Below are 13,391 nucleotides of genomic sequence, written 5' to 3' on the forward strand. Positions count from 1 at the left end.
TCATCTCGCCAATACCTAGTATGTTGATATTTATGCATTTCATTTCTTCCTTAACAATATCTAATTCTGCTACATTCATAGTTCTCACATTCCATGTTTCAGCCACTGGTGTCTGGAACAGTTGTTCCACCTCCTTAGTATTTCCATACTTGAAAGCTCCACCTCTATTGCCCTATCTGCTAGTCCAAGTGTGTTCTATTGTACATAGGGTTTTTGAAGACCTGCTATTTTGAAAGTGGATGTCCAATCGGTGAAGAGATTGAGATTGTGAGTTTTGGTTTACTTGGCTCCACAGTCAACACTCTTGTCACAGCAGCCAGGAAATTAAAAGACGTATTGTGATGAGAAAGTCTGTGGTTAGAGACCTCTCTAAAGTACTGAAGTGCCCTGATACAGGCCATGGTCTTTGCAATCACTTGCTATGCATCAGAGATCTGGACACTAACTAGAGATGATAGAAGAAGAATTGATGCCTTTGAGCTCTGGTGTTGGAGAAGAGTGTCGAATATACTGAAGGACCCCCGAACCGCTGGTCCTGTTCTGTCCCGAGTGGACAGCGAAGACCCAAGACTCCAAGACACCGGCTTGATGCAACAGCAAGAGATAAGAGGTTTATTGCGGAGCTCCGGGCCGACCCTTATCTCTAGCAGGAGACAAAGGAGCCGACCCCGAGCAGACAAAGTTGGGGTTTTTTATACACTTTAGGGGGATACAACTGAGTATCAGCTTCTCATTGGGTGATGAAAGCACAGTTTGAATTCATTGGTTCAGTGTTCGCTCAGGGTTTACACAGCATTTTTGCACGTAGCACTTGCGGCAGTAGCACATGTAGCAGTTAGATAGGGTGGTGTCACAAATTCTTAAGCATACAATGAGTTCAAACTCCAGGGCAGTGGAAAAGCACAAGATACATTGGTTATCAGTCGGGAAACAAAGGCACATGGGTTATCAGTTGAGAAACAATCTTTGCTTGTTTGCTCTGCCTTTCTGCTAGCCATTCTTGAAATACTGTTGCCCTGGATACCTGGGTGTGGGGCTTTACCAGGGACAATGGAAAAATTCCTGAGTTTAACTTAGCTGAGAACTATAGAAACCTGAGTTTAATTCAGCTGAGAACTATAGGGACTATTTTAATTTCAATCTTTTCATTACCAAGGACTGCTAAGAAAACAAACAGGTTTGTCCTGGAGAAGGTGAAACCGGGCTGCTCCTTGGAGGCAAGGATTCTGAAGCTTTGTCTTACATACTTTGGACATGTTGCAAGGAGGGACCTGTCCTTGGAGAGGAACGTCATGCTTGGGAGGGTGGAGGGACAGCACAGGAGAGGAAGACCATAGATGAGATGGATTGATTCAGTGACTGTGGTAATAGGGGTAGGTGTGTCAGAGATGGTGAGATTGGCACAGGATAGGGCAGAGTTTAGGGCTGTTACACATAGGGTCGCTATGAGTCGCAGACAACTCATGGCACATAACAACAAACAAGTGTTAACAGGTCTTCCTTGTATGCATATGGATATTATCCTATCACTCACAACATGGTACTTGATGGAACTTGAAATTGACTTTTTTATTATTAATGCAACACCATTCTTCCTGTTTTTCATACTCTGCATAGTATACCATATCATTATCTGATTCAAAGTGGCCAAAACTGGTTCATTGCATCTCACTAATGCCTAGTAGTCAATATTGATGTGTGCCATTTTATTTTTAACAATTTCCTGTTTTCCAACATTCAACCTTTGTATATTCCATGTTCCAATTTTTAAACAATGTCTGTTATTTATTTTCTTTATTTCAACTGACTTTCAATCTGGGCTCTACACTTACACTACTATAACTAGTCTCTTTGTTTTGTGTTCATAGGATTTTCAAAGGCCTTTTATTTAGGAAGTAGATGGCCCATCCTGCTTAATCAGGAAGGTTGACCAAACTGTCCACGATGGGAAACTGATATGGTATTTGATACACGAGTGACACAGATTTCAGTATCACAGCAACTTCAAGTTATCTTACTAGCAAACTGTCAGACAATTGTTGCACCACATAGAATAACCATTCTCTCCAAACACAATACCAGGCCCAACCGAATTTTAAATACAAAGGTCCGCCCACCAGATCCTGTTTGCCTATGCAAGAGGTTTACCACTCACAGCTGATTGTAAATGAAATCAGAAACAGTTAATGAGCTCCTCACCCATAGCTGATTGTAAATGAAACCAGAAAGAGTTAATCAGCTTACACAAGGCTCATCGAAGTTTAGTAAGTTTCCCAAGGTCACACAGCAGTGAGCAGTGAAGTTAGAACTGGAACTCCATGTTGACTGATCAAAAACTCAGCAGTTTCCAAGTTTTGTTTCAGGACTGTCAGTTTGAAATGAAGGAGTTCTAGTCCTAGCTCTGCACCTAATCACTTCTAAATGTGGCCTTCACAAGTCTCTTCCTCAGAGTGACCTTCAGTTTTCTCCTGTACATTTCCTCATCTGACTTGGCCTAAATGATGTATCACATACCTTCTTCTCAGACATGTCAGAGTTTTGTTCCCATGAAAGTAACTCTCAAGAAGCACTTAGTCTTATGCAATACCCGAGACAAGAGGTCAATCTCAGTGGCCTTGGGAGCTAGAGAAGATTGGATTCACAAAGGACACCCATCAAATGGCCCACCTTGAACTCCTCATGGATCTGCTCCTCCAGAATTTTGGCAGCCTTGCGATCCTCCATCTCCACCTTCCACTTCTCAGCCAGAATCCGAGCTTTCTCATTGGTCAGTGCATCCCAGAACTTCTTAGTGATCTCTGCCTCCTTTTGCCTCCTTCCAAAAGACACCATCAAGTAAGATTTATGAGAACAAGTGAAGCTTAAAACCAATGTACATCCTTATTATGGTCTATATGGATAGCAAATATCTACAGCTAACAAGAGTCGTTTTCAAAAAATATGGAGAAATGAATGATATTTACATGCACAGGAGTAAATCGGAGGAATAAATCAGTAAGTAAGGAAAACAAGATTCAGAAGTCCCACTTCTTGTTCACATTTACAATGGTGTATGTAGAAAATGTTCATCAGAGGATTTTTGTAGTATAAACAACAGTAAAGAACCCAAATGTCAATCAATACTACCAATAAATTGAGTTCTCCCTATAATGGACATTATGCTTGGAAGAATAGAAAGTTAGGAAAAGACAGAAAGACATTCAGTGAGTTCAGTTAGTTGGCTTAACACGGCAGAGATTGTGAGGATGGTATAGGATCAAGTAAGATTTTATTCTGTTTCACATAAGGCCATTGTGAGGAGGAGAGCCAACTTTAAACATGTAATAACAACAATAAATAATACTATCAATATATAACAACAATAAATAATACTATCAATATATAGTAATCAGGAAATATTTTATTCAGGTTATGGTATGAGAAAAGCTGTTTATAAAGCATCTGCCACTTAAATGCTCATCGTGGTTAACTTAGAAGTTTAATTTCTTTGTAGTTTAGAATGGTATTTAAATATTATACAATTAAAACACTCATTAAAAATTGGAAAGGAATCTTGAGTGATTTTCATGGGGATTTTCAAACTGAGTAATAGAAAGCAAAACTTGTTTATGCCTCTAACCTTCACAGTAGGGCTCAGCTATCCATCTTGTCTGCAAAAATGGATAAAATAAAGAGAAGCCAGCAGAACAAAAGTTAATCTATGTTACTATAATATGTTGTAAACATACTGAAAATTTTGGGAGGCTAAAAAATATGCCAAGGTAGTCTCAATTAAACTTCATATAAGAAGGCTATGCTTACACCACAGACTGAAGCCCTAGATTAATTAACTACAAATTATTATTATTATTAACTATTGTTGTTATTAAGTGCCATCTAGTCGAGCACAACTCAGAGCAACCCTATGAGCAAAAGACCTGAACCTTTTGCTATAAACTATAGTTGTTTGTCTATGTTCATCAGTTTCCAGAGGCATGTGGCTTAGGAAGCAGAGTCAAGATTTATGTGTGTGTGTGTGTGTGTGTGTGTGTAATATACATATACACACACATACATATATGCCTATATGCATATACACATATACACATATATACATACATACATATATAGTGGTGGTGGTCGTGGTGGTGGTGTGTTTGTTGTCTATTTGGAAATGACCCATAGCTGACCTTCTGGCAGGATTTCAGAGGCAGTTAATCTCACAGGAGAAGACTGCCCATTCTTCTCCCATGGAGCACCTGATGGATTTGAATCATGTGCCTTCAGGATGACAGTACAGCTTCTTGCTGCTAGCCCACCAGATATCTATATAGATAGATAGATAGAGATAGAGATAGAGATAGATAGAGAGAGAGAGAGAGAGAGAGAGAAAGAGATGTATGTTTGTATAAACATATGTATGTATGTATGCGTGTATGTATGAGTGTGTGTACCTTAATCAGAGTTCAGTATAGCCAGTGAACTGTCTGGTATCTCCTCCCACACAATGACAACTAATTGTCATCAATACACCTTTACTCCAAGGCTCTAAGCTCAGACCTACTTACCACCCTTCTGAGCCTCTCACCATAGTTCCTCAGCCTCCTTCTGTGCCTGCAGCCGTGCCCGTTCTGTGATCAGCTCTTCAGAGATCTCTTCATAGGGCTTGTCACCAGGAGCCTCTCCCATGATCCAGACCCAGACCTCACCATCTGCCCCTAGGAGCCACTGGATGTGTTTGTCACTCACTGTTTCACAACAGAAGAAAGAAGAAACAGATCTGGTTTCTCATTAGTAAGAAATGGCTTAAATTAGCAGATGGTTCACAACCACCACATCCCTCTACAGAACATTCTGACCTAAAACTATATTCCATAGAGATATTGGCCTGAATGCAAAGCTACAATCTTTTTCCCTCTCACTGCTTCTATAGAACATTACAGCAGCCAGGTCAGTCTACTGGAGCAAGTGCTCAAGATTAAGTGTTCTGGAGACTTTTAGTGGATAGTACAGAAGGTAAAAGCAGACAAGAACTATGTGAAGAAAGCTGTGTTATAATGGGTTATTCAATGTAGTTTTTTTTAACCATTGGCTTTGCCTTTCACCACAAGACTGAGAAAGACTCTAATAATATGATTGAAGTAAATAGCACTGCTTGGGTGGAAACATGTAAAAAAAAAGTGTATAGAAAACTAACAACAGAATTATTGTTTTGCCATTATGTCAGTCTTAAATCTGGCAGCAGAAAACAGGAATCTCCCTATTATTAAAAAGATGAGAATATAGTGTATCTTTTTTTAGTCAGAGCTTCCTACACTAGAAGGAGTGCAATGGAGGTGTAGCAGCAACAGTTACAATGGAGGTAACAGAGAACCAGAGACCAATGACAGGTAAAGTTGAACAAGGACTGTTGCCCCACAGAGCCAGAGCCCAGAATATTCAACTAGACTTATTGCTAAAGTGGAGTGGAGTGGAGTGAGAAGGAGGAAGATGCATAATTGGCAGAGCTGAAAAAGCTTTGTGACATTTTCCCAGAGACCAGAAACAGACCCAAAAGGCTGAGGTCAGAAGGAGGTCTACCTGTTAGCAAGAGGAAGAAGAAGCTGTTCCAATTGAAATATTATCCAATCTGAATTTTGCTTTCCAAAAGAACTCTATAATCATGAGAGCTGTCTAAAAGTTCTATGGAGTCACTGCAACTAATTAACAAACATTAATAATAGAGTCACAGAAAAAGGAGACTTCCCTGGGAAAAACTTCCCTGGTGAAAGCTCCCTCCTTTGAGGGATCCTTGCCTCTGTGGCTACATGGCCATCTCAGGTGCCAAATAGGGCAAGAGAGTTTGGAAAAGAGAGCTACAAGGAGGGGAAAGGCTTACTCAATTTTCTATGAGACAGAGAGCTGACCTGAGACCCCCATGTACACAAACTCAGGTTATCCCAGAGAGAAAGGAAGACATTAGGCTTCAGGAAAGAAAGAACCATTAGGTGAAACACTCTTCCTTGTAGCCAGCATATTCAGGTTAATGTGGGGTAGGAGCAGACTGAAACTTCCTTGGGTAATTGTCCCCTCATTTGGAGATCCTTGCCTCTGCAGTTGAGGGGCCAACCCAGGTGTCAAATAGGACAAGAGAGTTTGGGACAAAGAGCTGTAAGTAGGGGAAAAGCTTTCTCATCTTTCTCAGATAGCACGATGAACTGTGAGAAAGAGAGCTGACTTGAAACACCCTACACACAAACTTCTTGAGTTGAACACCTGGTCTTGCACCACTAAACCACCAGATGAAGGAGGACAGCAGAGTTCAGGAAAAGGAATTACAATAAGGCAAGATTCCTGTAGGAATGCATTACAGACTAGAGAGAACCTGAGAGCTTTAGGAAATGCAAATTTTCCCAGAAAGGATTTTCAGTAGAGTCAGTGGCTTAACCCATCGACTGAACATTTTAAGCTGGAAAGTAATCAATAACATTGTGAAGATAAGAACTACCAACAACTTACGCAGATGAAATAAAAATGGTCTAACAATCATCAAGAAAAAATTCACATCATGTCAAGAAAACAGTAGGCAGCTCCAAGCACTGAAAATACAAGTTACACTTTCTCCAAGAAAACAGAGAATATAGCAGACTCAATAAATACACCAGAGTCAAGAAGGATGAAGATATACGTTGATATGGAGACATTCTAACAGTTTAGGAAGAAAGTTATTAAACGGAAGAAACAATGAAAACCACAAATAAAGACTATACACTATTTGGAAGGCTCTTTATGCACAATCTAAAGAGGATAAAATTGATGCATGGGACCTTCTAAAGACTAAATCTCTGTGCACATCAAAAACTTTTTCCAACAGGGTGAAAAGAAAACCTAAAGACTGGAACAAACATTTGGTAATACTATCTCGGACAAGAGTCTTATACCAAAAGTTTACAGAATACTCCTGGGCCTCCACAAGAAAAAGACTGATAACCCAATTACAAAATGGGCAAAAGTCATGGAACGAATTTTCACAGAGGACAATATTCAAGTGGCAAACAGACACATGAAGAAATGCTCCAAATCACTGGCAATAAGAGAGATGCAAATCAAAACCACAATGAGATACCATCTCACTCCAGTAAGAGTGGCAAAGATTATCAGGGCAGCAAGTAATAGATGTTGGAAAGGATGTGGCGAGAAAGGAACTCTTACACATTGTTGATGGGATTGTAAAATGGTGCAACCACTCTGAAAGGCAGTTTGGCACTTCCTCAAAAAGCTGAACATAGAAGAAATTCCTTATGACCCAGCTATTCCACTACTTGCAATATACCCTGAGAATATTAGAACTGAGGCACAAACTTAGATTTGTACACCAATGGTCATAGCAGCATTATTCACCATCATAAGAACATGGAAACAGCCCAAATGTCCAACCACAAATGAATGGATTGAGAAATTATGGTACATTCACACAATGGAAGCACGCAGGAGCAATAACTGTAAATTTGTTTACCTAACTTGGGAGGGACTGGAGAGCACTATGCTGAGTGAACTAACTCAGTCCCATAAGGATAAATATTGTATAATACCTTTATTGTAGAATGAGTATAAGGATCCAGTACCGGCGATCCAGCCCCGATACATCGGGAGAATTCCACCAAAGGAGAGACCAGGTTGAAATGAGGACTCAGACTACTCATTGATGGTGAATAGCGACCTTTAATCTCCAGGGCAAAGGTTTATATATGTCCTAGGAACATGCTTGCAGGGGTAATCGCATTATCTCTTATCTTTCCGAGATGTTGACTGGTAGATCAAACATTCCCAGACATTCACACAAAACAAGGACATCTTTCAGGGATATCCTAAAAATGGGACTGATACTGGGATAGGGAGGAGACTGAGAAAGATAGGATATACTGCACTGAAACAGATGAGGGAGAGAACTATTTACAAGGAATATGTGATTAAGTATTATTGTCATGACAGGAGTCTAGAACTAAGGCTGCATAGTGGAGTGGACTTGGAGAAGGGGTTGTATCACAATAAAAGAATTTTTCTTTTACTTTTCGAAGAGAAGAGTGAATGGGAGGGAGGGGTGGGCAGGGAGAAAAGTGTAACCATGAATGAATAGAAAACCAAAGTCTCTGTAAATTTTCATTAAAATTAATAATAATTTTAATAATTAAAATTAATAATTAATAATAATAATTAAAAAAGATAAGGAGGGGCACAATATAATGATTAAAGGCACAGTAGATTAAGAAGACATAACCTTGGTAAAACTCTACAAACCACATGACAGATCTGTAAAATACATAAAATAACTGTTAACAGAATTGAAGAATGAAATAGACAGCACCACTAGAGTGGTAAGATACTATAATTCACCATTCTCACCAAAGGATAGGTCTATTCAAAAGAAAGTTAACAAAGATGAAAGAGATCTAAATTATACATTAAGCAAACTTGACCTTGTGGATGGACCTTGTACAGCACCTACAAAAAACTTACTTCTCAACTGTACATAATACATTCTCCAAAAATGATCACATATGAGGCCACAAAGTAAGCCTCAAAAATTAAAGAACACTGAAATAATACAAAGTATTTTCTCATACCCAAATGCCATAAAACTTTAAATGAACCACAAGAGGATTAACCTTGTAAAACCACCCGTGTGGAAGCTAAATAATACCCTGCTAAAACAAAATTGAGCTACAAAAGAATAAAAAAAATTAAAAAATTCCTCAAAACAAATCATAATGTCTACAACCAGGAAAAGATAAAATAGATTAATGGGACCTTCAAGAATAAATCCCTATACACATCCAAAAACTTCTCAAACAGGGTAAAAAGGGAAACCACAGACTGGGAAAAAGTATTTGGTAATGACATGTCAAATAAGGGACTTATATCCAGAATTTATAAAATACTTGAGCACCACAACAAGATAAAGGTAAACAATACAACTGAAAAATGGGCACAAGATATGGACTCTTCACCAAAGAAGACATTCAGATGGCCAACAAACACATGAAGAAATGTTCAAAATCCCTAGCTTTATGAGAGATGCAAATCAAAACAACTATGAGATATCATCTCATCCCAGTAAAATTAGCAAAATTTAACAGAACAGCAAGCAACAAATGCTGGTGAGGTTGTGGAAAAACTAGAACCCTTATTCACTGCTGGTGGACACTTAGGTTGTTTTACTGTTGTAAAACAGGACTGACATTAGGGTTGGGGGAAGACTGAGAAAGTGAGGATAAATAATGTATACTGCATTGAAACAGATAAGGGAGAAAACTGTTTAAAAGGGAAATGCAATTAGGTATTATTGCCATGACAGGAGTCCAGAACTAAGGCTGCATATTGGGGTAGACCTGGGGGAAGGGATCATAAAACAATGAAAGAATTTTACTTTTCAAAGAGAAGAGTATACAGTGGGGGAAGGGGTGGACAGGGAAAAAAGTGCAACAATGAATGAATGAAAATCCAAAAATCTCTGTAAATTTTCATTAAAATTAAAAATAATAATAAAGAATATTAAAAAACCAAATTATAAAGAAAATACAAAACAAAACTTCTAGAATGCAGCTAAGGCAGTCCTCACAGGGCAGTTAATATATGCAAACACATAAAAAAACGAAGAAGCAAAATTAATGATCTAACTCAACACCCATATCAAATAGAAAAAGAACAAAAATCTAGCACAACAGTCTCTAGAACAAAGGAAATTATATAAACAAGAACTGAAATCAATGAGATAGAAAAAAGAAAAAAAAATTGGTTTTCAGCGCTGATGAAAAACAAGGTATTGTTGGTGGCATCTTAACTCAGTCCTTTGGAACCACCCATTGCACACCTCTCTAAGCAGCTCAATGTCACCACCCAGGTGTGGTAACCCAGCTTGTGATCCGTAGCAGTAGAAGCTTTCCTCACTAAAGAGGTGCTTAAATTCACCCTGAGAAGGCCTCTGCAAGTCTTCTCTAGCGATAAACTTCGAGATCTGCTTTCCCAGCACTTCCATCTTTATTTCCCCATGGGTGGATACAAGAATTCCATCTACTTTTTCTTGAGAACCCTAATATTAGACTCTCTCAAGAACCAACTCTCAACCCAGCCACCCTACTTTCAGTAAACACCTCGACTTATTATGACCATAGTTTCCCTGAAGTCCTTGAAGATACAGGCTCTTTACTTCCCTCTCTATCTGACCAACCCATTCCTAATCCAGACCATGCTCTATTTGTTGACAGCAGCTCTTGTACAACCTCTGAAGTTTGCTGTCAGATAACCTATGTTGTAGTTTCCATAAATAGAGTGTGGAAAGCAGCAACTTATTTCCTATTGTCTTAGCCTGTATCTGAGCAAAACCCCACTCACCATCCTTTCTGAGCCCCTTTGAGCTAATGTATGGTCAACCGTTTCTGCTGAACCATGACCTACTCACTGAACCCCCTCTTTTAGCATCATATTTTTTTCATCTGTCCCTCATTAGACAAATAATCTGGGAACACACAGACTGCTGCATACCCAGACCCTCACCTGAAAATCTAGACCAGACAGCTAGAGTTGCTCCAGAAGAGGCCAAGAGTGAGTGAGCATTCTCCATTGCATTAGGGAGACAGGACTGAGATGTCCCTGGGATTGTAGGTACCTCCATCTAGGGGTTCTTGCCTCTGTGACTGTGGGGCCATCTGAGGAACCAAACAGGACCAGAGATATTAGAACACAGAACTTCAGGCAGAGGGAAGGGATTTTTGTAGCTCTCTGCAAGAGAGCTGATTTCAGATACCCTGCACACAAATTGCTTGAGTATAAAAATGAAGAAAGAAGCAAAATAAATAATCTAACTCAATATGTTCATCAAATGGAACAAGAACAACAGCCTCTAGAAGAAAGAAAATGATAAGAAAAATTATAAGCTGAAACCAACGAGGTAGAAAACAGAAAAACAATTGAAACTATAAATAAGACAAGGAGCTGGTTTTTCAAAAGGGTCAATAAAATTATCAAACCATTAACAAACTTAAAAAAAGAAATAAAGGAGAAGACACAAATAGCTCGATTGAGGAATTATAGAGGTGACATCACAACAGAATCAGAGGACTTCCTAAGCGGTATGCCTCTGGAAACTCTATGAAATTTGAGAAATGATAGTTATAGAAAGGTTTCAGATCTTTGTTCATAGGGTGACCACGAGTTGTGCTCAACTTGACAGCAATCATCAACAACAACATACTTGGATAAATTTTAAAACTTAGAGGAAATGGACAAATTCCTTGAAACTCATGCCTCCCTAGACTGAGATGGTCAGATATACAATACTTGAAGATATCAATCACAAAAGAAGAAATTGAGCAGGTCCTTAAAAGACTCCCTCACAAAAATAGTCCTGGGTCATATGGTTTCACTGCTGACTTCTACCAAACATTCAGAAAAGATTTATCACCAATTCCACTTAAGTTATTTCAAAATTTAGAAAAAGAAAGAAAACCCCCAGAGATATTCTATTAAGCAAGCAAAAGTCTAATACCAAAATCAGACAATGATAATACCAAAAAAGAAAACTACAGACCAATATTTATGATGAACATAGACATAAAAATCCTTTTCAAAATCCTATCCAAGACAATCCAAAAGTATATCAAAAAAATAATTAATCATGATCAAGTGAGAATCATAAGAGGTATGCAAGGATGGTTCAACATAAGAAAATAATCATTGTAAATCACCACATTAACAAAACAAACAGTCATTTGACAAAATTCAACACCTCTTCCTGATTAAGAGAATCATCTAAATTGGATTAGAAGGGAATTTCCTCAACCTTGTCAAAAGTATATATATAAAACCAAGAGCCAATATCATTCTCAATGGAGAAAGACTAAAACCATTTTCTCTGCAAACAGGGACCAGACAAGGATGTCCACTGTCACAACTGCTACTCAATATTTTATTGGAAGTACTTGCTAGGACAATATGACATGAGAAGGAAATAAAATGCATATTGATCAGCAAAGAGATGGCTAAATTTTTACTGTATGCAGACAGTGGAAACAGACAACCCAAAGGACAAAAAATATATACAAAGATCTATACAAAGAAAACTGCAGAACATTTCTGCAAGACACAATTAAAGAGCTAAAGAAATGGAAAAATGTGTCCTGTTGACAGATAGGAAGATGCAATATAGTGAAAATCATAAACTTACCAAAAACAACCTACCTATTCAACACAATCTAAATATAGATACTAAATTCATTTTTCAAGGAGATTGAAAAGAAAATTGTCAAATTAATTTGGAGAGACAAGAGACCCCAAATAAGCAAAACAATTCTGAGAAACAAAAGTGAGGTTGGAGACAAAGCCCTCCCTGACCTCAAAACCTGCTAGACAGCAATAGTAACCAAAACAGCATAGTACTGGTACAATAACAGACACACAGAGTAGTGGAATAGAACTCAGAATGCAGAAATGGACCTGTCTACCTACAATCAACTAAATGATAGTCAACAAGGAAATAAAACATATCAGATGGGGAAATAACAATCTCATCAACAAATGATGCTGGCAAAACTGGACTACATAAAGTCCAAAATCATAAAGCTCCTAAGAGACAAATAAGGACCAAGCTTAGAAGGCCTAGTCTATTGTATAAAGGTACTACCAAATATAGTCAGAAATACACAATCTGAAGAGGATAAAGATTAAATCACCATGCTCATCCAAAAACCTTTTCCAACAGGGAGAAAAGAAAACCTGTCCGGGGAAAAAAACCATTTTGCAATATCATCTCAGAAAAGGGTGTCATCACAAAAGTTTACAGAATCCTACAGGGCCTCTAGAAGAAAAAGACTAATATTCCAGTTTAAAAAACCGCAAAAGCCATGGAAAGTCTTTTCACAGAGGAAGACATTCAGATGGCCAACAGACACATGAAGAAATGCTCAAAATAAAAGAGATGCAAATCAAAACCACAATAAGATACCATGTTATCCCAGTAGCAGTGGCAACGTTTAGCTGGCCATTAAGTAATAAATGTTGGAGTGGATGTGGCTAGATAGGAACTCTTACACATTGTTGATGGAATTGTAAAATGGTAAAACAACTCTGGAAAGCAGTTTGGCATTTCTTCAAAAACCTGAACATGAAATTCCATATGAGCCAGCTATTCCACTTCTTAGAATATGTTATTGTTGTTATGTGCCGTCGAGTCATTTGCGACTCATAGCGACCCTATGCACAACAGCCATAAACACTGCTCTATCCTGCGACAACCGCACCGCCTCTGACACACCCATCCCGATTACCCCAGTCACTGAATCGATCCACCTCATAGGGGGTCTTCCCCTCCTGCGCTGTCCCTCCACCCTCCCAAGCATGATGTCCCTCTCCAAGGACCCGTCCCTCCTGGCAACATG

The 13,391-nt window shown here is 38.6% G+C and overlaps 1 protein-coding gene across 1 annotated transcript in view; it reads right to left on the reverse strand.

The window, feature by feature from the left end:
* The window catches only part of SH2D4B (SH2 domain containing 4B), a 295,071-nt gene that overhangs the window by 171,943 nt on the left and 109,737 nt on the right, over window positions 1-13,391 (reverse strand). The window contains exons 2-3 of the mRNA XM_006903190.1: window positions 4,568-4,727; window positions 2,668-2,815 (exon numbers count right to left, since the gene is read on the reverse strand). Of these exons, the coding sequence (XP_006903252.1) occupies window positions 2,668-2,815; window positions 4,568-4,727 (308 nt within the window). The remainder of the gene's footprint in view (window positions 1-2,667; window positions 2,816-4,567; window positions 4,728-13,391) is intronic.

Source organism: Elephantulus edwardii, unplaced genomic scaffold (genome assembly GCF_000299155.1).
Source record: "Elephantulus edwardii isolate Elephantulus edwardi_28Jun2011 unplaced genomic scaffold, EleEdw1.0 scaffold00531, whole genome shotgun sequence".
In the NCBI taxonomy this organism is placed as follows: Eukaryota; Metazoa; Chordata; class Mammalia; order Macroscelidea; family Macroscelididae; genus Elephantulus; species Elephantulus edwardii.